The 26524-nt window shown below is 42.7% G+C and overlaps 1 protein-coding gene across 12 annotated transcripts in view; it reads right to left on the reverse strand.

Moving 5' to 3' along the window:
- The window catches only part of LOC118359984 (basement membrane-specific heparan sulfate proteoglycan core protein-like), a 154600-nt gene that overhangs the window by 106487 nt on the left and 21589 nt on the right, over positions 1 to 26524 (reverse strand). For all 12 annotated transcript variants that reach the window (XM_035738966.2, XM_035738954.2, XM_035738960.2 and 9 more), the window contains exons 2-3: positions 2318 to 2450; positions 398 to 463 (exon numbers count right to left, since the gene is read on the reverse strand). In XM_035738966.2, the coding sequence (XP_035594859.1) occupies positions 398 to 463; positions 2318 to 2450 (199 nt within the window). The remainder of the gene's footprint in view (positions 1 to 397; positions 464 to 2317; positions 2451 to 26524) is intronic.

Raw genomic sequence — 26524 nt, forward strand, 5'->3', positions numbered from 1 at the left:
TACCATACCTAGTTCAAAGGCAAATGTTTTGACTTGCCCATTCACCCTCTGAATGGCACACATACACAACCCATGTCTCAATTGTCTCAAGGCTTCAAAATCATTCTTTAACCGGTCTCGTCTTCTTCATCTATACTGATTGAAGTGGATGTAATAAGTGACATCAATAAGGGATCATCGCTTTCACCTGGATTCACCTGGTCAGTCTATGTCATGGAAAGAGCAGGTGATCTTAATGTTTTGTACACATCTATGGGACAGGTGGCCATTTAAATGAGGCAACCCTGGTGGGGGATGTGTGTTTGTTTATTAGAATCTATTTTTAGCCCACCATGTGTTTTTTCTTCCAAGAGTGCAGGGAGTGTTATGTTCAGGGCTGAGGGCTCAGGGTTCTTACTTGTGCTGATCTCAGTCACCACTGTGGGTTCTGGCGTGCTTCCGTCCTCCTCTCCACTGGGCAGATCTACGGGGAAGATAAAAGAGGTGTGGTCAGAATGTTAGCATAGCTCAAGGCCCAGGGAGGACTAGGGAGGACTCATTCATTTACTCAACAGGTAGAACATACATGTATACGTCTAAAGTGCAGCAGGGTCAAATCAAATCAAATTGTATTTGTCACATGCTTGGTTAAACAACCGGCGTAGACTGACAATTAAATACTTAGTTACGGGCCCTTCCCAACAATGCAGAGAAAAATAAATAAATAATAGAACAATAATAACACAAGGAATAAATACACAATGAGTAACGATAACTTGGCTGTATACACGGGGTACCAGTACCGAGCTGATATGCAGGGGTACAACGTAATTGATGTACATATATGTATGTACATATGGCAGGGATAAAGTGACTGTGTAAGAAGATAGATAATAAACAGTAGCAGTTGTGATGAGTCAAGAGTTAGTGCAAAAAGGGTCCATGCAGATAGTCCAGGTAGCTGATGGTTAACAATTTAACAAATTATTTACAGTCTTAAGGCTTGGGGTTAGAAGCTGTTCAGGGTCCTGCTGGTTCCAGACTTGTTGCATCGGTACCGCTTGCCGTGCTGTAGCAGAGAGAACAGTGTATGACTTGGGTGGCTGGTGTCTTTACAATTTTTAGGGCCTTCCCTCTGATAGCACCTGGTCTAGAGGTCCTGGATGGCAGGGGGCTCAGTGCCAGTGATGTACTGGGCCATACGCACTACCCTTTGTAGCGCCTTGCGATCAGATACCAAGCAGTTGCCATACCAAGCGGTGATGAAGCCAGTCAAGATGCTCTCAGTGGTGCAGCTGTATAACTTTTTGAGTATCCTAGGGCCCATTGCAGTTCTTTTCAGCCTTCTGAGGGGAAAGAGGTGTTGGTGTGTGTGGGCAATGATAATTCCTTAGTGACATGGACACAGAGGAACTTGAAGCTCTCCACCAGCTCCACTACAGCCCAGTCGATGTGGATGAGTGCGTGCTCGGCCCTCCTTTTGTGTTGCTGACGTTGAGGGAGTGGTTTTTGTCCTGGCATGACACTTACAGGTCACTGAACCCCTCCATATAGGCTGTTTCGTCATCAGCAAACTTAATTATGGTGTTGGAGTCATGCGTGGCCATCGTGGGTGAATAGGGAGTACAGGAGGGGTCTAAGCATGCACCCCGAGGGGCCCATGTTGAGGGTCTGTGTGGCGGATGTGTTGTTGCCTACCCTCACCACCTGGGGGCGCCCTGTCCGGAAGCCCGGGATCCAAGTTGCAGAGGGAGGTGTTCAGTCCCAAGGTACTGAGCGTAGTGATGAGCTTGGAGGGCACTAGAGTGTTAAACGCCAAGCTATAGTCAATGAACAGCAGTCTTACGCAGGTGTTCCACTAGTCCAGGTGGGAGAGGGAAATAGAGATTGCATCATCTGTGGATCTGTTGGGGCGGTATGCCAACGGGAGCTGGTCCAGGGTGTCTGGGCTGATGGTGTCGATGTGAGCCATGACCAGCCTTTCAAAGCATTGCATGACTAAAGATGTGAGTGCTACTGGGCGATAGTTATTTAGACAGGTTACTTTGGTCTTCGTGGGCATAGAAACTGTGGTGGTCTGCTTGAAGCGTGTAGGTATTACAGACCCCTGTGCACCCAGGGGATTATGGTGGAGATAATAGTTACAGTAAACAGTTAGGTTCACCATGGATTCACCACTGTTAACATTGTTTGCAGTTTCGTAAGGAACAGTTCAGGGGTAGTATCAAGTTCTGTACAGTATAGTATTATAATCATGATCTTAAAATATCATAAATAAAAGTGTGTCTATGAAAAGAAAGCTGGTTTGCGATCCAGCTGTGTTGACCCTAGACCCCACCTCCTGATGCTTCATCGGCAGCGAAGTCCTCGTCATCGTCCAGGAAGCGCTGAGATCTTTGGACAACAGTCCTTGATGAATCCAGGTCCTCGGGCAGCGGCACTTCTCCCCACACCTTGGAGCTCTGAGCCACCTGCAGACAGAAAACACACACACAACACTACTTAAGAGATTTATAGGGGTTGAAGTCTCATGTCTCCATATAGGGTGCCATTTGGGACGCAATCCAGGTTGCCTATTTGGTGCACTATAACTCCTAGGACTATGGTCAAAAGTAGCACTATATAGGGAATAGGGTGCTATTTGGGATGTAAGCCCAGGTTAGTTAGGTTACACCCAGCAGGACCATTATACAGGGCCTGGGAGTGGAAGGAAAAACAAAACCTGAGATAGTGTGAGGCTGGGAGCTTCACACAGGCTGGGAGCTTTAACATTCATTATCTAGGTCAGGGATGGGTAACTGGCAGTTCTGTAGAGCCATGGCTCAACCCTTCCCCCCCAAAATAACTGTAGCGAGTTAGAATAGTGGTGCAATTTGGAAATTTGGTTATGCATCAGCTCTTGTTAGCCCATGTCAGTGATTTGTTTGTTGTTTTTTAGATTGGTAAGTTAGTCTAGCCAGCTGTCTAAACTTGTACTAATCATGGTCGACAGTGGGGCACCCACAGGGGGGCACCCATTGTCACGCTCAGATATATTAAAAACTGATGAGCAAAAAAGACCGTATAACATAATAGAAATACAGAATAATTTATGCCCAAAAAATGTGCTAATTATATTCATTTAAAAATTGGCATCCGAAAGACTGCAATAAATAAAATCTAGCCAAATTAAAATCTCAATTAACATTCTACTTTAAAAAAAGTTTAATTAACTATTGGAATTAACTAGTGGCCTTCCATGGCTTCCTGTTTCACTGGAATATAACAATGAAGAAACAAGCATGTACAATCCCTTTCATTCATCACCATGGGGAAAGGCAAAAGACTCAAATGAAAGACAAATGGTGGTTTACTTTCATAAACCAGGCAATTGGTACAACAAAAATATCACCACTATTAACATGTTTAAAACCACTGGAATAGTGGTAAACATGACTGGCAAAGGACGCAAGTGTATTTTGTCCCCAATACAAAGTGAGTCCAAGGGCCACAGTTGGCAGAACTTGGTCACATCTTGGGGGTCACAGTCTCCATATCTACAATTAAAATGCCACCTCCATGCCAATAGGCTTTTTGGAAGGGCTGCCATTTAAAAAAGCCTATGAGAGCAAACAAATATAAACGCCTGGAGTTTGCTAAACTGCATTGGCACTTTGATTGGAACCGAGTGCTATGGTCAGATGAGACTAAAATAGAGCTATTTGGCCACACACACACACACACACACACACACACACACACACACACACACACACACACACACACACACACACACACACACACACACACACACACACACACACACACACACACACACCAGTGGTGGGTTCAGCATTGAAAGGATTATACAAATGCAGAAAATAACCTCATTCCTACTGTAAAATATAGTGGTGGATCTTTGATGTTATCAGGCGGTTTTGCTTACCACTGGTCATATTGGGGCCCTTGTTAAAGCTTCTTGGCGCACCCATCCCGTTTAGCGGGGATCATTTTCGTCAACATCCGCCGAATTGCAGGGCGCCAAATTCAAATTCAATTACTACAAATATTACATTTTCATGAAATCACAAGTGCAATAGACCAAAACACAGCTTAGCTTGTTAATCCACCTGGCGTGTCAGATTTCAAAAAAGCTTTACAGCGAAAGCAAACCAAGCGTTTATGTGAGGACATCTCTCTCAGCAGACAAAACTTTACAAACAGCTAGCAGCAGTAGCCTTTTCAATAGGAGAGAGAGAGAAAAGGTCTGTTCCAAGCTGCTCGAGCATGCGGCAGGGTACCCTAGTGGTTAGAGCATTGGACTAGTAACCAGAAGGTTGCAAGTTCAAACCCCCGAGCTGACAAGGTACAAATCTGTTGTTCTGCCCCTGAACAGGCACTGTTCCTAGGCCATCATTGAAAATAAGAATTTGTTCTTGACAGACTTGCCTAGTTAAATAAAGGTAAAATAAAAATAAATGCAAAACTCTGGGGACACACAGCTATCCATTGACACGATGTGATCATTCTTGCTCATTTTTCAGAATAAAAGCCTGAAACTTTGTCTAAAGACTGTTCACACCATGTGGAAGCCATAGGGAAAGGAATCTGGTTGATATCCCTTTAAATGGAGGGAAGGCAATGGAACAGAGAGGTTTCAGAAAAACAGCACTTCCTGATTGGATTTTCCTCAGGTTTTCGCCTGCAATATAAGTTATGTTATACTCACAGACAATATTTTGATAGTTTTGGAAACTTTAGTGTTTTCTATCCTAGTCTGCCAATTATATGCATATTCTAGCTTCTGGGCCTGAGAAATAGGCAGTTTCATTTGGGTACGCTATTCATCCAAACACTGCCCCCTAGTCTCAAGAGGTTAAGGTCAATGGTAGAATGAACTCTACCAAGTCCCAGGACGTTTTTTTTGCCAAAAAAACTGGTTGCCTCTGCTAGGAGGCTGAAACTTGCCCACAAGTGGATCTTCCAGCAAGACAATGACCCCAAGCACACAGAAATGGTTAAGTGACCACAAAAAACAACATTTTGCAATTGCCATCAGTCTCCAGACTTGAACCCTGTTGATTTTAATTGACAAGGGCTGTCCATAAGCAGACTGAATGACATCAAGGATCTGGATAGATTCTATATGGAGGAATGGTCTAATGATCCCTCCAAAAGGTGTTGTCCAATCTCATGAAACATTGTAGAAAAAGCCTGAGTGTCATTATCCTCATAAGGGGAGGATGCACAAAGTATATAAACAGGGGTGTCAATCATTTTGACACCTATCTTTTTTTTTTATTACTCTGTAGGTAGAGATGTGCCACGTGCACTGTAGTGCAAAACAAAGAGTCAGACAAGGAAATGCAGTTCTCAAATGGAGATTTATTAACTCAAAAGGCTTAAAACATTTTTTTTTTTTCTTATTTTCAATAACGGCCTAGGAACAGTGGGTTAACTGCCTGTTCAGGGGCAGAACGACAGATGTGTATCTTGTCAGCTCGGGGATTTGAACTTGCAACCTTTCGGTTACTAGTCCAACGCTCTAACCACTAGGCTACCCTGCCGCCTGTAGCTATGGGAATCTTCATGTCCCAAAATAAAGTTCTCACTCAAACATGGCAAATGCTACAAAACAAACACTGGCCATTTAATTCAATAACTAAAGTAAACTTAAATACTGGGGAAGACCATATTTTACCCCAGGGTATAGAGTGATTCAAACCATAATCATATTGGGGTTCAATTCTTCTGGCTGGTGCAACAATTGCGACAGAGCTTCAGTGTATCCTCCTCACACCTCTCTACCATGTGAATGCCCCTGCATTGCCTATGTGGTGCTGCAGCCCTAATTGCAGCAAGGTGTGCAGCTGCAGTCTATTAAGCCTCTGTGGAGAGCTGCCGCACCTTGTAACGAGTCATTTGGCCACCAGGTGGGGCCAAAAGTGGGCCTTTCCCACCCTTCGAGTGCTCACAATTGGTTAAGCAAAATCTTATTCTCTGAACAATTTTATTTGTATGAAATAATATAATTCTTTAAATTTTGCTCATGTGTATTATTTATGTTATACAGTATTTTTTATACTCATTAAGTTTGCTATTCATTTTGGAGGTGACTGTGTCTTGAAACCAGTGGCTAGTTGAGGTTGATATCAGAATAGTTAGATGACACAAATCGGTTCAAATATGTGTTAAACTCCATCCGCCCTCAACAGAGGATCAGAAAGCACTTTGTCATGGAAAGATTGTCACCTCTTGGGCTAGTCAAAACATCCTCACAATGGAGTGGAAATCACTGAAAGGGGGGTGATCAGAAGGTGTTCCTTGATTTAGTCAAGATGTGAAGAGATTGTTAAATGCAATTGGAGAAGAGGGGAAAGGTATAAGAATTTTATAATACTTCAATAGTGGGGGAGGGAAAGGGGGAATGAATGCTGAATGCTTTCAACTGAAATGTGTCTTCCGCATTGAACCCAACCCCTCTGAACCAGAGAGGTTCGTGGACTGCCTTAATCAACAGCCACGTCTTCGGCCCCCAGAGAACAGTGGGTTAACTGCCTTACTCAAGGGCAAAACAGCAGATGTTTACCTCGTCAGCTCAGGGATTTGATCAAGCAAACTTTCACTTACTGGCCCAACGCTTTAACCATTAGGCTACCAGTCACCCTGAGTCTATCTCTGTGGAAGGACATTACTGACCCATAGAACCCATACAAATCTAACTGAAGACATGAAACATCTAAACAGATAATCTGATACCTGATCATCTTGATAATGTCTTAATGATACTGCCCAAGGTCTCCAGACTACTCGCTCAGTTTAAAAATATGAGCTAAAAAAAGAGCCCTAATCTCTCTCCCTGGGTCAGTACCATCCCCACCAGTCCAAAACCTGAGCTATAGGTTTGCCTACTTCCCTGGCAGCATGCCACCCTTGGCATTTCCAGTCAGCATGGCATGCCAGTTCCCATTCTCATCCGCCCTCATCATGGCAGAGTTTCCCGTTTAAATGACTCTGGCTAATAAATAACTTTATCTCTCCCCCAAATCCTCTCTCCCCTGACTGAACACCCTACAACAACAATCCCGGGCCTTTTTCAAAAGGAAACCGCTGACTGCACCAATTCTTTTCACTGGAGCCAACCAGCCAACCGTTGGTGTGATCATCTCCTGCTTCCCGGTCCCACTCCCTTGGGATGGATGGGGTCCGATGGGGTTCTCTCTCTGTCTGTCTGTCTGTCTGTCTGTCTGTCTGTCTGTCTGTCTGTCTGTCTGTCTCTCTCTCTCCCTATATCTCACTCTTTCACTCTCTCCCTCTCTCACTTATTCTCTCTTTCTGGATGGGCGATACATTGCCATTTTTGGCAAACAAAAGCCTTTTTTTGGCAAACTTCATCAACTGATATGTTCCTCATTAAACCATGCTGTGTCAGTTATCACATTTTCACTAACAGTCAAACATAGGGCTGTGAAGGTCATAGGATTTTGGATGACGGTTATTTGTTATTATCGTTATGATAGCAACATTTTCTGACTGCATGTGCTGCTGTTGTAGGAAAGGGTTGGGGGGGAGTTACCTAGGCAACCAAAGATTGTTTGCTACAACACCTTGCTGAAACAAGGAGCAACAAATTTTCATCAAGTTGTAAAGAGTCCTTGTTACCGTGGAAACGGACACAAACACATGCTTCATCTTTTTGAATGCCTAGTAGTCCCGTCTTCAGTCAGCTGTTCATTCCACAAAGAATTCTAAAACTTCATAGTTTTGCCTCCTCTCGTCTCTCCTTATATCGGTTGTTAGATGCATACTAGGCATACTTTTACTTTGCTGCTTTTGGGTAAAGTTTGCTGACTTGAATCTGAAGTCGATAAATAAATACACATTACCAGTCAAACGTTTGGACACAACGACTCATTCAAGGATTGATCTTTATTTTTACTATTTTCTACATTGTAGAATAATAGTGAAGACATCAAAACTATTAAATAACACATGGATTCATGATGTAACCAAAATATATTTTATATTTGAGATTCTTCAAAGTAGCCACCCTTTGCCTTGATGACAGCTTTGCACTCTCTTGTCATTCTCTCAACCAGCTTCATGAGGTAGTCACCTGGAATGTATTTCAATTAACAGGTGTGCCTTGTTAATTTGTGGAATTTCTTTCCTTCTTAATGCATTTGAGCCAATCAGTTGTGTGTGACAAGGTAGGGTGTCACGAATATTACCGAAGGTGACTCCCCTTCTTGTTCGGGTGGCGCTCGGCGGTCGTCATCGCCGGTCTACTAGCTATCACCGATCCGTTGTTCTGTGTTCCTTTGGTTTTGTCTGATTGGTATCACCTGTTTCTTGTTTGGTTGTTAGGGTGGGGTTATATAAGTTTGTTCAGCCCGCTTCTTTTTGGTGCGGGCTTGTTCGTCTGTTTTGTGTTAGAGTGTATTTTGTTTGCATTTTCGGGTTTCGCGCTGTCCGTTAATATTTCTGTTCATTTGTTTTACTACTTTTGTTCATGTTATTTTTCCTGGACATTAAAGCGTGTTTTTCCCACATCATTTTGCTCTCTGCGCCTGACTCCACACCTCATCACTCATTAATCGTAACATAGGGGTGGTATACAGAAGCCCTATTTGGTAAAAGACCAAGTCCATATTGTGGCAAGAACAGCTCAAATAAGCAAAAGAGAAACAACAGTCCATCATTACGTTAAGACATGAAGGTCAGTCAACACGGAACATTTCAAGAACTTTTAAAGTTTCTTCAAGTGCAGTCGCAAAAACCATCAAGCGCTATGATGAAACTGGCTCTCATGAGGACCGCCACAGGAAAGGAAGACCCAGCGTCTTGCGTGAATCAGGGCTTCGTGAGGCATGGAGGAGGAGGTGTGATGGTGTGGGGGTGCTTTGCTGGTGACACTGTCAGTGATTTATTTAGAATTCAAGGCACACTTAACCAGCATGGCTACCTACCACAGCATTCAGCAGCGATACGTCATCCCAACTGGTTTGTGCATACTGGGACTATCATTTTTTTTTCAACAGGACAATGACCCAAATCACACCTCCAGGCTGTGTAAGGGCTATTTGACCAAGAAGGAGAGTGATGGTGCTGCATCAAATTACCTGGCCTCCACAATCACTCAACCTAATTGAGATGGTTTGGGATGAGTTGGACTGCAGAGGGAAGGAAAAGCAGCCAACAAGAGCTCAGCATCTTTGGGAACTCCTTCAAGACCGTTGGAAAAGCATTCCTCATGATGCTGGTTGAGAGAATGCCAAGAGTGTGCAAAGCTTCTTTGGCTACTACATAATTCCATATGTGTTATATCATAGTTTTAATGTCTTCACTATTATTCTACGATGTAGAAAATAGTAAAAAAGAAAAGAAAAAACTCTTGAATGAGTAGGTGTGTCAACTTTTGACCTGTACTGTATATACAGTATAAAACATGTATTTTATTATAATTGTATCATCATATTTAATGCATGATTTGTTTATTTATTATGTATCTATTTATTAAGCAGGTTATTTGATTTTATTTTCATCCATAATCATCGGTTACACGATTACACCATTACCGTGCCAGGCCTAGCCAAATGTTTTCGATTTTTCCAGAACAGGAAAAAGATCAAAACTAGTGTGACCTTTGTGTCCCTCTTAAGAGTTGGGACAAGTCCACTTTCTTGTGGTTATCATTCCCTACAGATAATTTGAGACCCTGCGACCTTCTCTGCAGTTTTCCTGCCCCCAACCCAACCTTGTCAGTGTAAAGGAGCTACACACCCAGGCAAATTGGTGAGGGGGGTGGGGGAAAAAAACACATTCCACCCATTGTTGGAATCCCAATGTTTACTTTTGAATTAGGCTTTTCACAATGACAAACGTTTGCCTTGCTAGAATGTAAAAGGAGGTACAGACAAAAAGGGACAGGCACACATTCTGTGGGGTATCAAAGGACAGGTGAGTCCACATGGTGAAGCCTCGACACAAGATATCCCCTCTAAGTTTGCCCAGCTGCTGTTTACAGTGCAAGAGGAGATGAATACCAACATTTTGTCTCTGTGAACAATCAATGACCAGCAGCAGGGGCAGAATGATCAGGAGGAACAGGGGGAGTTGGGACAACGCCTCCAAGATCCCATCGTAGCGTAGAGCACCATCAGCTATCCTGCATGTCTTGAGAGTCAAACATCTGCTGTCATCATAGCGAGACACAGAGCCAGACAGATGTGTGCCCATGAGATGGTGTAAATAACCTTGTTTTTACACACACACACACCAGTCCAGCATTCCCATCCCCACCATGACCCTGTAACAGCCAACAGCCAATGCCTGTCAAGAGAGAACAGCGTGAGAAGAATGTTCCAGAAGATCAACTTCACCACCTAAACCAGACATCTTCCAGATACAGATATAGCAAGGTCTAACTTGTCACTGAAACTAGTTACTGGTTTTACTTCATTAAAAATGTCTTACAATATAATTTTCCGGCATTACACATCTTGTAAAAAGGTCCTCTTCAGGCCAGTATTTCCTAATTGTTCTAAAAGGTTGCATTTCTAGCCTCTTCTGAGAATGCCGATCAAAGCAATAGCTCAGACTCCATATCTCTGTGGAGTCCAGATGGTTGGGTGTATGATAGCAGCAACACAGGGAACAACACAACATTCAGAAAACCCCTTCATGTTATTTCCTTCACGGCTAAGTCCTAACAATATCTCCTCAGACATGAGGAGGGAGGAGAGACGACGCTACCTGGGCTTTAAACAGGAACACAACTCTAAACAGTTCAGCTAGCAGCATTAAGTGGACGAAAGCATGACACGGGTAGGCTCTTCCCTGTCTATCATCCTCTTAGAAATGGACTGACATTTTTTTAACGTTTGGACGAGTGATGACAGGCGTCAGGGAAAGAGGGAGAAAGTCAGTCCCTGAGAAACACTGTTATTCACACCTATTACACTGACTTAGAAACACTGTTATTCACACCTATTACACTGACTTAGAAACACTGTTAATCCTCACCTATTACACTGACTGAGAAACACTGTTATTCACACCTATTACACTGACTGAGAAACACTGTTATTCCACACCTATTACACTGACTGAGAAACACTGTTATTCACACCTATTACACTGACTGAGAAACACTGTTATTCTACACCTATTACACTGACTGAGAAACACTGTTATTCACACCTATTACACTGACTGAGAAACACTGTTATTCCACACCTATTACACTGACTGAGAAACACTGTTATTCTACACCTATTACACTGACTGAGAAACACTGTTATTCCACACCTATTACTCTGACTGAGAAACACTGTTATTCCACACCTGTTACACTGACTGAGAAACACTGTTATTCTACACCTATTACACTGACTGAGAAACACTGTTATTCCACACCTATTACACTGACTGAGAAACACTGTTATTCTACACCTATTACACTGACTGAGAAACACTGTTATTCCACACCTATTACACTGACTGAGAAACACTGTTATTCCACACCTATTACACTGACTGAGAAACACTGTTATTCCACACCTATTACACTGACTGAGAAACACTGTTATTCTACACCTATTACACTGACTGAGAAACACTGTTATTCCACACCTATTACACTGACTGAGAAACACTGTTATTCCACACCTATTACACTGACTGAGAAACACTGTTATTCTACACAGACAGAGAGAGAGAGATGTCCACTGGTGATGTTTGACAATTATATAAAAACAAGATATAAAAATAAATAAATGGATTTGCACACTCTCTGTATATTTACAGTTGAAGTCAGGAGTTTACATACACTTAGGTTGGAGTCATTAAAACTTGTTTATCAACCACTCCACACATTTCTTGTTAACAAACTATAGTTTTGGCAAGTCGGTTAGGACATCTACTTTGCATGACACAAGTAATTTTTCCAACAATTGTTTTCAGATAGATTATTTCACTTAATCACAATTCCAGTGGGTCAGAAGTTTACATACACTTAGTTGACTGTGCCTTTAAACAGTTTGGAAAATTCTAGAAAATTATGCCATGGCTTTAGAAGCTTCTGATAGGCTAATTGACATCATTTGAGTAAATTGGAGGTTTACCTGTGGATGTATTTCAAGGCCTACCTTCAAGCTCAGTGCACCTTTGCTTGACATGGGAAAATCAAAAGAAATCAGCCGAGACCTCAGAAAAACTTTGTAGACCTCCACAAGTGTGGTTCATCCTTAGGAGCAATTTCCAAACGCCTGAAGGTACCACGTTCATCTGTACAAACAATAGTACGCAAGTATAAACACCATGGGACCACGCAGCTGTCATACCGCTCAGGAAGGAGACGCGTTCTCTCCTAGAGATTAATGTACTTTCGTGAGAAAAGTGCAAATCAATCCCAGAACAACAGCAAAGGACCTTGTGAAGATGCTGGAGGAAACAGGTACAAAAGTATCTATATCCACAGTAAAACAAGTCCTATATCGACATAACCTGAAAGGCCGCTCAACAAGGAAGAAGCCACTGCTCCAAAACCGCCATAAAAAAGCCAGACTACGGTTTGCAACTGCACATGGGGACAAAGATCATACTTTTTGGAGAAATGTCCTCTGGTCTGATGAAACAAAAATAGAACTGTTCGGCCATAATGACCATCGTTATGTTTGGAGGAAAGGGGGGAGGCTTGTAAGCTGAAGAACACCATCCCAATCGTGATGCACGGGGGTGGCAGCTTCAAGCTGTGGGGGTGCTTTGGTGCAGGAGGGACTGGTGCACTTCACAAAATAGATGTCATCATGAGGAGGGGATTTATGTGGATATATTGAAGCAACATCTAAAGACATCAGTCAGGAAGTTAAAGCTTAGTCACAAATGGATCTTCCAAATGGACAATGACCCCAAGCATACTTCCAAAGTTGTGGCAAAATGGCTTAAGGACAACAAAGTCACGGTATTGGAGTGGCCATCACAAAGCTCTGACCTCAAACCTATAGAAAATGTGTGGGCAGAACTGAAAAAGCGTGTGCAAGCAAGGAGGCCTACAAAACTGATTCAGTTACACCAGCTCTGTCAGGAGGAATGGGCCAAAATTCACCCAATGTCACGACTTCTGCCGAAGTCGAAGCCTCTCCTATTTCGGGCGGTGCTCGGCGGTCGACGTCCCCGGTCTTCTAGCCATCATTGATCCATTTATAATTTTCTTTTGTTTTTTTCTTGTCTTCCTACACACCTGGTTTCAATCCCATTCATTACCCGTTGTGTATTTAACCCTCTGTTTCCCCTCATGTCTTTGTCAGAGATTGTTTGTTATTACAGTTTTGTATTGGTGCGCGACGGGTCCTCGTACCCACTTTGTTTATTTGTTACATTTAGTGTTTGGAGTATGTTTCGTTTATTGTTATTAAATAACTCCATTACACTCAGTTGGATTCTCCTGCGCCTGACTTCCCTGCCACCTATACACACGACTCTGACACCCAACTTATTGTGGGAAGCTTGTGGAAGGCTCCCCGAAACGCTTGCCCCAAGTTAAACAATTTAAAGGCAATGCTACCAAATACTAATTGAGTGTATGTAAACTTTTGGGGATGTGATGAAATAAATAAAAAACTTAAATAAATCATTCTTTCTACTATTATTCTGACATTTCACATTCTTAAAATAAAGTGGTGATCTTAACTGACCTAAAACAGGGAATTTTTACTAGGATTAAATGTCAGGAATTGTGATTTGTGTTTGGCTAAGGTGTATGTAAACTTCTGACTTCAACTGTATAAACGGCCAGTGATTTATTGGGTAAAACACCAAATGGGAAGAAGGCACAGTGATACTGAAACATTGGTGTTTTACAGAATAAATTACTGGAAGCTTAAACAGAGTGTGCGACTCTCTTTGTTTTGTTAGCGTCCAGTTTATTCTCCGCTAGTCAGTGCTTTAGCTCCAGATTTTTATTGACAATGGGAGTATGACAACATGATGACTCTGTGCCTGAGTGTGTGTGTCTGTGTAAATGCATGTGAATTCCCTGTGTACGCTTAGCCCCTTGAACAAAGTGGTGGGGGGATTGACAAACTGCCACTTGTACCACTAAACCTCAGGCTGAGACCCTCTTGGATAAAGAGGACGATGAGAGAAGCCCCTCTGCTCTCTACAGAGCTCTACACAGAGTCCAATACAAAGTGATGCTGGGACAGGAAGGAAGCATACGAGCCTCTTTCAACAGACAACAACTCTCTGACAACTAGCTACAGTATTATCTATTCCAATGTTCCATAGAGACATTGACACATGCAGGGTCACAATATTTCTAAATGGAAAGACGGATAGGGAGAGAGAAAATGTAAATGTATAATGTGTAAATGAGTGTGAGTGCATGGTGAGCTGTCACCGGCGGGATGTTTTAGTGTATGGGCAGTGTGTGTGTGTGTGTGTGTGTGTGTGTGTGTGTGTGTGTGTGTGTGTGTGTGTGTGTGTGTGTGTGTGTGTGTGTGTGTGTGTGTGTGAGATAAAATGAACAAAAATATTAGAAATATTACATTCTGACTGCAATACTCAGAATGACTGCAATCTTCCCCCAGGCCAATCATTCTCTCCTACATGCAGGATGCCATGCATGCTAACAGCCCCCATTTTATAAGAAATGTCATGCAATTGTACTAATTCATGTAAATGATAACTTAGTGAAAGTGGCTAACAAAATTACATCTTAGTGACTGACATAACAAGAGAAAAACTGCTGATGCACAACCGAATGTTGAAATTGCACCTTGTGTATTCTACTATTCTCATGAAGTTGACTCCTCCCCCCAAAATCATTTTTGCTTCTGCCTGGAGCCGGCCCTGCATGCTACGATAAGTCACCACTCCCACAGGCATTCCAGTGTGTACCAGGCCCGGTATTTCTCTCTAGACACCCTTGACTAACGTCTTGGAAGGGTCCAGAGTCAGGCTCCGATTAGCTGCTCGTCATGTTGGAGACAGCCTAAAATCTCCTAGTAGTGTGAGGAGGAACATTGTAGCCTATGTAGAGCTGGGTGATATGGACAAAAATCCATATTGCGAGAAATTGCCTGAATTGATAACAATCATGAGCACCACAGTTTTTGTAATGACCCTTTAAACTACTACAGGTAGTTTGATGTTGTAGCCATCAATTGTCCCATTAACAATCACCCATATTGCAAACCTATTTCATTTCCAAATTCACATTTCTGTGGTATAGGCTACTTAGCGTAATGAACTATATCAGCAATGTGCCTGCGATCAAGTGATTGGTATGGTTGGAGTCGGCAATTTCTGGTTTATCGACCCAGCACAAAGCCAACGTACAGCCCCTGGTTTGAAGTCCACCATGTGTTTCACATTACATCTACTTAACAAGTCATTGCGGGTAGCGCCTGCTGCCTCTTACCTTCAATGTACAATCTTGTATTTTTCATATTTGCTGCATATATTGACTGTATGCCTGAATAACATGAAATAGGCTGATAAAATGACAAGTGTTCCAAAAAATGATCAAGGAAAACAAAACAAGAACACAGTTGTCATTGAAATGGTAACTATTGAGAGTATGAGTCATTTAGCATTCACGCTAGGTGTGTGCAAACCTTTATTGTTCTTTCACCACGGCTGATTTGAGATAAAACAAGGGAAAACTATGGCCCTATATTGTGCCAGTTTCCCTGTAGTTTTTCCACACAAGGCCCTGGGAGGAACACTGTTAAAAATGACTTCTGCCTCAGCCTGCCAAGCAGAGACTTCAGCCTTGCAAGGGCAGCGCTCCGCTCCACAGTGTGTCACACACACACACACACACACACACACACACACACACACACACACACACACACACACACACACACACACACACACACACACACACACACACACACACACACACACACACACACACACACCTCTTTATTTACACCAGAGCTATTGTTCAGGAAGGCATGTCAAAAGAAGAGGCTGGCTTGTATGGACTTGCAAGGTGAGACTGCTGGAGCAGCAGAGCTAGGCAAGTGAGGAGAGAAAGGAGATGTCCAAACCACAATTAGAGGGAGGGTGTGATTAGAAGTGAAGAAATGTTTGGCTGCTCCGTGTCTTGCTGGGCTGGGGAGATGCTTTTCTCTTTTTCCCCAGGGACAAAAGGAACAGTGGAGCCAAAGGAGGGGAAAGGATAACACACATGTACACACATGTACAAAGAGACAGACAATTTCAAACAAAAACATTTTGTAGATGAAACATACATACAGAGAGCCTAGTATGGAATACTTTTAAAAACAGAGAAACTCTATCTGGGAAGTGCGGCTCTGTGAAATTAAAGATGCTGGACTGGCAGGCAGGCTTTTGCAATTATTCCTGTGACAAATGTAGCCTAAAATACGTATTGGTTAACTGGCAACTCTACAATTTGAAGCACATCTCACCTTCCTTTACTGTATATGAAAACACTAACAGCCATGCTGCAATATCGTAATTGACTGAGAGTGGTGTTTTGGAAAGGACAAGTGGCTGGCGATACAGAGACCAGAGGTGGGGCTGTGAAACCAGAGAACCCTGTCAGACACCACCCTAAATAAAACATCTAAAACCAGGAGAACCATTTTCAACCTTGATGATAGCAGAATCATGAGGCACCGAGTACATATTATTAACATATTATGTGTAGTGAAAAAGGCATTGGAAAGACCCAAGCTGAGATGTATTTTCCTCCCATGATGTTCCTTGTCTATAAGGAGATGAGTTGGCCTCTATGGAAGAGGTTTGTAACAGGCATGAGGCAATGGAGGATCCTGGAACTATACTGAACAAAAGTATAAAAGCAACAAGCAATAATTTCAGCGATTTTACTGAGTTACAGTTCATATAAGGAAACCAGTCAATTTAAATACATTCATTAGGCCCTAATCTTCGAATTTCACATGACTGGGCAGGGGCGCAGCCATGGATGGGCTTGGGTGGGCATAGGCCCACCCACTGGGAGCCAGGCCCAGCCAATCAGAATGAGTTTTTCCTCACAAAAGGGCTTTATTACAGACAGAAATACTCCTCAGTTTCATCAGCTGTCTGGGTGGCTGGTCTCAGGTCATCCCGCAGGTGAAGAAGACGGATGTGGAGGTCCTGGGCTTATGTGGTTAGACGTGGTCTGCGGTTGTGAGGCTGTTTGGATGAACTGCCAAATTCTCTAAAACGACGTTAGAGGCGGTTTATGGTAGATAAATTAACATAAAATGATCTGGCAACAGCTCTGGTGGACATTCCTGCAGTCAGCATGCCAATTAAACGCTCCCTCAATACTTGAGACATCTGCAGCATCGTGTTGTGTGAAAAGCATATTTTATAGTGGACTTTTATTGTCCCCAGCACAAGGTGCACCTGTGTAATGATCATACTCTTTAATCAGCTTCTTGATATGCCACACCTGTCAGGTAGATGGATTATCTTGGCAAATGAGAAATGCTCACTAACAGGGATGTAAACAAATTTGTGCACAAAATTTGAGAGAAATAAGCTTTTTGGAACATTTCTGAGGATTTTTTATTTCAGCTCATGAAACATAGGACCAACACTTTACATGTTGCGTTTATATTTTTGTTCAGTATAGTTGACAGGACAGAGCTACAGTAACAGAAAATATAGGCCAGGGGTAGGCAACTAGATTCCGGAACACAATTCTAATCATTGTACTGTACACTGCAAATTGACCGCAACTAAGGCCCAAGTTTCTTTTTGCTAAAGTCCTGGTGATTTTAGTATTTTTTGACCAAAAACTAAAATCCTAAAAACTCTGCGGGGCACCAAAAAAAATCACATGCTGCCTGTTGCCGACCCCTGGTATAGGTTAATCCATGTGTCAAACAAACACAAGGCCCGTGGGCCGAATTCAGCCCATGACACATTTCTATCCGGTCCAAGCAATGATTTGGGTTGTGAATTCATTTTGGCCTGCTTCCATAAAGCCCGCCGTGAGTTGCACTACAAGTCACAGCAAGCACTGCCAACGTGCTGCACGCCAAACGGCAGTGCATTTCCACACACACAACCCCTCATCCCAGACCCATACACACAACCACACACGAGCCAGCCAGTGCGTTGTATCATATTATCACTAATGGCACTGACCCAATCTTCTACCAGACCAAAACCTGCAACAAAACACCATGCAAAGGACAAACATGTAGGTCTATGACAGAAACATTTAAGCAGGAGCCTTTGCTGGCTACTCAACTACAACACTTTTTGAGTGCAAAACATACAGCAATGTTGCATTCAACCGCACCAGTGTTCCATGCAGTGCAAAACAAAGGACAACATGTTTTAAGTTTAAATATCACAACAACCTAGCTATGTTTTGTTATTTTGAGTTATGAAATCATTTTTCGATTAGGGTCCCAGCACATTATGTAAGTCGGCAAGCATACCAGCAAAGGCTGGACAAACATTTTTGATCTCTTCTTTTGTTTTAATATGTTAAAAATCCAATATGAAGCATCCTACGTACATAAGTGGACATTATAAAGGGCCATATTTAAAAATAATAATAATTTAAAAAACAACAGGCCATTTCTAATGGACATTTTTTGGTAACAGGCTATGTTTGGCCCACTTACATCTTGTGTTTTTTGAATATGGCCCTTGCGCTGATTGAGTTTGACACCCCTGGGCTAATCACCCTGAATGGAAAAACATGTGAAGTATATGTTACAAAGGTAGGCAGATATTCCATCTAGTAACAGTAGATTCTAACTGTCATGCCTGCTCCCGCTCTTCCCCCCTGGCGCTCGAGGGCGCCAGGCTGCCCTGCTTTACGCACTCCTGCCACCATCAGTACACACACCTGCCTTCCCTCGTCACGCGCATCAGCGATATTGGACTCACGTGGACTCAATCACCTGTTAATTACCTCCCAGATATTTGTCAGTTCCCCAGCTCTGTTCCTCCGCTGCTGCCTTGGTTGTCGTTTCTCTTTGTGTTTCCCAGTTCTGACGCTGTTCCCGTCCTGTTGCATGTCCGTTCCAAATTGAATGTCAACTCCGCGTACCTGCTTCTCTTCTGCAGCGTCGTTCCTTACAGTAACTGTAGTCTGTGGGTGTGTAGATTGAGTGGGATGGAGCACATTCCAAGACAACTTTCCTTCCTTGACTGTGAGTGTGAGAGAGGGCCCCCAGATGGCACCTTCAGATCCCACCCCCCCACCCCTTCAATTATCACCACAGCAGGGGTACCAACAGGGTACCTCTCTCCACAGACTACCAAGGCCTCTCCTCAGTCCAAACCCCACACTGTCAATGACTGAGGTGGCTGAGACCAACCTAGTGAGACAAATTGACACACTTATCAGTCCACTGTTAAGATCAGACTTATTCGGGATATTATTCACAGATAATGGCCACCATAATGTTATGCGTTACTTCTTCGGCCTACTATCAAAAAATAATCCACTGACGTTGCCAACCTGAGCTGACCCCAAAACTCAAAAAATGAATCACCTTGACTTAAAAAAACATAAACACGGAAAAGCATTTTTATGCGTCTAAAAATAGAGGTCCATTTCCGGTAAGGAGCTTTAGAGAGTGACCCAGCAGGCCTCCAAGAGACAGCATCCCAAAGAGCACCCTATTCCCTACATGTTGTGCCTCTTTTGAACAGAACCCTATAGGCCCTGGTCAAAAGTAGTCCACCGCATAGGGAATAGGGTGCCATTTGGGATGCAGACTGATCCTCCCTGACCGTGTCCAGTTCCCTCAGACGACAGCTGGGACAGCGAGGTGCTGATTGAGGTGGTCGTCTGGCAGCTCACAGGGGAAGAGCAGCTAGGGTTATTTATAACGGAATGGAAGGGCCCCTCGCCCCAGGAATGCCACACTGTGTCATTTAAGAAGCCCCGATAACGTTTCCGTCCCCTGGATAACTCCTGACTGCCAGGCTCTGTCAGCCTACCAAGGGGATTGATCAATAGCTTCGCCATGTAAAAGGACGGACTCACCGATTGAAGCTTGGCTAGGCTCCAAGTACCTAGTGCTGAATACTAGTGAAAAGGCCAAATATATTTTATTCAAGGATTATGGTCATCATTCTAGAATCATACAAAGGATGTAGGATGTATCTTACAATTTGTGTTCATGGTTGTCAACAATAATAAGCAGCAAAGTTAAAAAACACTTTTGTTCAAATATTCACTCGAGATCTATTTGAATTCATCACAGATCTTCAGGAGATAGCAATAGCACCACAATTCTCTGCTGGATGATCTACGCTTCTCATGGAGTGTTTAAGCCAAGTAAGTCAAGATCATCTGATTTCAAGCTCTGCAGGCCAGGAGGAGTTATGAAGGAAGTAGCGGCCGCTGTTTGATGACTCTGATAAATCTCTGGTTTCTCACACCAGTAGCAGCACCAGCAGCAGTGGCAGCTTTACATTCATCCTCCACTCTGGCTCTCATTTTCACCTCAGGAGCGAAAGTCTGACACTACCTGTTGCCTCAGCCAAGCTAGCTCACACTGTGCCACGGACCACCAGGTCAAAAGGAATGAAATGAGTTAACTCACAGCCTTCTGAGTCTTACCATAGGAAAGGTCTCATTCTCATAGATAAAAATGCATTGCAAAGCAGGAAGAGCGAAGAAATGTCAAGAAAACACTGTAAAGTCAAATTACATATTTTAGTGCAAATCAGAACATTCTCAAAAATGACCTTGTTTACAACGTTTTGTGAGAGATTGTGAGGTAAAAGATAAGTCTAAAACTAGAAGTTATCAGTACTTTGCTAAACTGGTCAGTGTAAAAGCCTAGGGAAAGGACATCCTCACGGCCAGGGGTAATTTCACGTTGCAAAGCCACTTCCAGACAGTTCCCGACTTCACAAGGTAATGCTATTTGGGACGGCTATCTCATAATTAACTGGGAATTGGCAGTGCACCACCGTGGTGAAGCTTTTGGAATGTCGAGCGAGCGGTGAGCAACGACAACATGCCGATGCCGAGCATCTCAGACCACAAGTACAATCTCTTTGTTTGGTAACCTGATATGCTCCTTTTCAGCGAGGATCACAACAAAAACCTCCTGCTAACAGGACAGGCCACAGAGCTTTGTGGGGGCCCCATCTGCAATTAAAAGACGCAATGCTCTGTCTATTTGAGAGCTTGCAGTAGATATTTCAACAGAATGACAAACATGGTCAGTAGTTATTTTCTGTTGAGGGATATACAGTAGGCGTTATCATTCGATAAACAGTACATAAGATGACGAGAGTAATGTCCAGATGTTTTACGTAGCAACATTGAGCATGACACAGAAGAGGTTATAAAGACTCATGTTGACAATATCATCAAAGGACTGTGCGATGGAGAGCGGGGAGAAGAAGGAGAAGTATTCAAAGGTTATCCACTGCTTTCAAACGCCTGCTCCATCCTCTACTCTGGAAATTACCTCACAGCTGTTTTATTTAGCCTGTGCTCTCTGGGAAAGGCAACACTGGGATGAGAGGAGACAAGACTACTGGGGAGGGAAATAAGGGGCGGCAGGGTAGCCTAGTGGTTAGAGCGTTGGACTAGTAACCGGAAGGTTGCGAGTTCAAACCCCCGAGCTGACAAGGTACAAATCTGTCGTTCTGCCCCTGAACAGGCAGTTAACCCACTGTTCCCAGGCCGTCATTGAAAATAAGAATGTGTTCTTAACTGACTTGCCTGGTTAAATAAAGGTAAAATTAAAATAAAAAAAATAAGATCTGGCTCGACACACACACCACACACAACGCAACATATCCTTGGGCATGAGATCAACTTCCATTACAAACACCAGGAACAACAGTACGGAGAGACTTCACACACGGACGTCTTGTAACTTCTAAATTACGACCACAAGTCAAAGGAGTCTGCATTTTCAGAAAACCTTCCCTGTTTTATGAGAATGAACATGTCCTAGCCATGTGCTCATCAATAATTACAGTCGATGGAAAGTTCCCAGAGGGGATTTTTGACAGAAAAGTCTGGACATCTCAGATGGATGAGGTCTCAGTGGATGATCATCTGATACCTTGGAGTTGGTTAAGGTTTACATTACATTCTGATGATAGGGCCTCTTGGGCATCACGCCTACGGTACACATGGTTGTCATTCCCATTCCCTCGGGGGACAGAGAAGTCATCTCGCCCAGTGACAAAAACGTCACACAACACACAGATCTAATTGAAACTGACTGGAGCTATTCTGGAGCGACTCTGAATGCAATGCAGTCTCCTTTGTTGAGATTGTTATTCACTTATTAAATCAACACAGGACAAAAATGACTTCAGGGTAGGACCTATCTTTCACATACTGTAGCCTAAGGTAACAACAGTCATGACTCATGACAAACAATGAGCGATAAATGTCTGCAGCTGTTTCCACATTACAATGTGGGTTTTGGCAGGAACATCATAAGTCAACTCCACATCAGCGAACTAAGGTAACGGCACCAGTTAATTAATCACGTAACCAAGGCAGCAAAAGTGTTTCATACAGAACAACCAGCATGCTACACAATCCATTTTCCATTCAAATCTGAATTGAAGTAGTATGCACTTTCATTACCTTCTAATCAATTAGGCAAAAAAAGCTGTGTTCCAAAATGCCTACTTGTGTTCTATCGGGAGCGTATAGCGAGTACGGAGGTCAACTGTCATTTTTCAAGTGCGATTCCAAAGATAATAACTCGGAAAGGCAAGTATGTACTAAGTTTACTGGAACTTCTATAAGCGTACTTGGGAGATCTGGAAAGCAAAGCATGCATGGGAGCATACTTTCTTTGTTCCTTTCGCCGGGGAGGCTATGCCATAACACCTTGCGAAGCAAACCTTCTTCTCGGCACTTTCCCCTACCCTCTTTGTGTTGCAAATCGATAAAATGTTTTGAATAATGAAATGACCAAATAAAAGTAAATCGGTGACAACTTGATCAAGGTTATGTATACGCAAAACTGTTAACAAAACCATTGCTCATTCACAAAGGTAGTGGTGGTTCTCAGCAACTTGAACCAGTACTGACATTTGAGCAGTGAGGTTCATTTCTCCCTCTTGGCCTTAGGTTTCTGCTCTGTTCTCCACAGATTGAAGCACATCCCACCCCATCACCCAGACAGTTTTAAAGCTCTTGGGAGCCTCCCGGCCAACAGAAAAATCCCCCTGTCCCAGGAGCTTATTCAGCAGTGTGCAACATCACTATGGTTGATGTAGATCCACGTGTTTTTCTCTATCATGCAGAATGGTCAGCTCATTGTAACATATAAAGCTCATTCTGAAATACAGATGTGGGTGATTTCTGCCCCAGGGATCCGCATGTGTGCACATTTTTTATTCCTGCCAGCACAAACCCCGTGTTCAACTATTCATGGTCTACAATTTCGACCACAATCAGTTGAATGAGGTGTTAGTGAAGGGCTGGAACAAAAACCTGCAAAGTCCTGTCCTGTATATAAAAACAAACCTGTGGCTGTCATGACAAAATGTGTCCTTATGTACTGAACAAGCTTTTGATCGTTCACCACCTTAATGTCCCTCACTTGTGGATGCACATATCTTTTATTCTATTCGACTGAACCATTTACTTTACGTTCGTATTATTCTCCTATTATTTGTTATTGTTGTTGTATTGTCGAGACGGAACCTGCATGTAAGCATTTAGTTGGAGCATGTGTATACTATACATAACATTACTAAAACCTGAAACTTGACCTCGGTACAATGTGCTATGTTCTAAGGATTCATGAACAGATACAGGAAAACCAATAAAAGGGTTAATAGTTAAAAAACGACAAAATGTTGAGATCTCCCCGCTGTTCTGGTTTTGAGGATTGGGCATCTAGGGGTTGCAGTTCATCTGTCTAATCCCCTACAAGGAGAGAGAAAGGCATTAACAAACAATGACGTACGATAAAGGAGAACGTGCCCAATTGAATTACACGCATGCATATCCAACAGGAATATATATAACATTTAATGAATACACCATTGTAGTATTGCAATGGTGTATTCATTAAATGTTATATATATATATTCCTGTTCGAGATGCATGCATATAATTAAATTGGATATGTTCTCCTTCATCATTTGTCAGTATTTGTTTGTATCCAATGCATTTAGCTTACATTAGGATGAAGGAGCCTTCTAATCTAGTTGTACTGCATCATATTGCCTACCAATATTAGTTATCAATGCATGAGGTGAACATGGAAGCAAAAGCTACGTTGAACATCAGTGTCATTTAATAACATGAGTGGGTGTTCTAGTTGTACGAATTGATCACAATACAAGCCTATGAATTGGAGAGAGAAAAAACACCAGCAGTCCTAATGCAACTCAATAATAGCTTCACAATGAAACACCACTCTTCTGGCTATTTATCATTCTTAAAAAGTAAGCGAAATAGCTTACTCCGCTATTTCAAATATGTTTAGCTTCAGCCTCTGTATAATGCATAAAACCCGACCTGTCCTGCGTCCACAACGCTGCAGCAGCAGCAGACCCAGCAATTTGTGAAAGGAGGATCCCACATAAAATGATTCCGTCAGACTAAGGACAAAGTGAACACAACAAAAGCTTTGAACATGAACATGTTTCCCAGCTACTTCAGAACAATAGTCAACACAATCAGTGTATTCTGTAAAAGTCGGCCTCCTTGTTGCAACTACAGCTTCGCTATACATTATTCCAGTGTATGAGGCTATGATGCTGTGCACAGATTCACCTGAGTCCAAGTTTATTCAAATATGCTTTTGTTAAAGCCTCTCTACAGCCTATTTTTGCAAAACCGTTTCCCATTTCCCAGAACCAAAGACATTGTCATCTTTACATGGCAGCCTGCTGTAGGCTACAGTAAGCAGCACACAGCTGCTCTGAAATCCTCAAACCTTGCCATTTGAGGACAGTCCACACTAAAGAAACATGCTTTACAAAAACTCCAGTCGCAAAAGAGTGGGACACAAAGCTAGCCAACGGTTGCGCAGCACTTCGGGACACCCACTCCCATACTGTTCACACTAAAGGGGACTCCGGGAATATTTAAATAGGTCATGCTTTCTGTCCGCTGTTCATTAGAGCATGCATGGGTATTGGGTACAGTAATAAATAAGAATTCAGAAGTCTGTATTAAAACATGAATAATTTATTTTAAAAAATAAAAAAACGTAATAAAAAAATTGCAACAGACAACTTTTCAACAAGTCATTAGTGTCATGACGCACATCCACCCATGCTAGCCGTGTGACCCTAAGCTTGGGGCTAACAAGAACTTTCCAGGGTTTGGTCATTCTGTGTTTTACTAGAAGTGGTTTACTTTCCTCGATCCGATTTGTGATCATTTGAGAATAATGGTGGCACATCTTCTTTATTTATATTTTATTTAACCAGGAAGGCCCTTGAGATGCGCCCAAAAACACCACCAGTAGTCTCTTTAAAACCATGAACCAACGTAAAGCAGGAAGAATGTGAACATTCCTGAGGCCAATTATATGGGTTCAGCATGTGAAAAGGGATCAGGTGCACACTTGGTCTACATGAAATGCTTTGTCTCTGATTGGCTCTCCTCGGCTCTATTCTCTGGTTTAAATCCTTGGATTTAGACTACCCCTGTCACCCACTGACAAAGGATCAAGGAACTGGCCACTCGTGGACCGACGGACCACAGGATTATCTCTTCTAGAGGCTGGGTCAGAGATGAGAGGAGAAGGGTCTGTCTGGATGAGAATCCTGGGGATATGAAGGTTGGATTTCACACTTTGACGGGGGCAGTTAGGGAAGACTGTCTTCTACAGGTCTGACCCTACTCAAAAAGGACCATACATATTCTATCAAACCTTGACGTTCCAGGCTGGAGTTGAGCATAACTTGAACTTCTGCATAAATATATTGAAGCCAATGGGAGATTTACATAAACATACACTGCACTTCAAACGTTTGGGGTCACTTAGAAATGTCCTTGTTTTTGAAAGAAAAGTACATTTTTGGTCCATTAAAATAACATCAATTGATCAGAAATACAGTGTAGACATTGTTAATGTTGTAAATGACTATTGTAGCTGGAAACGGCTGATTTTTAATGGAATATCTACGTAGGCGTACAGAGACCCATTATCAGCAACCATCACTCCTGTGTTCCAAGTTTATCATTTTAAAATGCTACTTGATCATTAGAAAACCCCTTTTCAATTATGTTAGCACAGCTGAAAACTGTTGTTCTGATTAAAGATGCAATAAAACTGGCCTTCTTTAGACTAGTTGAGTATCTGGAGACTCAGCATTTGTGGCTTTGATTACAGGCTCAAAATGGCCAGAAACAAAGACCTTTCTTCTGAAACTCATCAGTCTATTCTTGTTCTGAGAAATGAAGGCTATTCCATGCGAGAAATTGCCAAGAAACTGAAGATCTCGTACAATGCTCTGTACTACTCCCTTCACAGAACAGCGCAAACTGGCTCTAACTAGACTAGAAAGAGGAGTGGGAGGCCCCGGTGCACAACTGAGCAAGAGGACAAGTACATTAGAGTGTCTAGTTTGAGAAACAGACGCCTCACAA

This window comes from Oncorhynchus keta, chromosome 27 (assembly GCF_023373465.1).
Source record: "Oncorhynchus keta strain PuntledgeMale-10-30-2019 chromosome 27, Oket_V2, whole genome shotgun sequence".
Classification (NCBI taxonomy): Eukaryota; Metazoa; Chordata; class Actinopteri; order Salmoniformes; family Salmonidae; genus Oncorhynchus; species Oncorhynchus keta.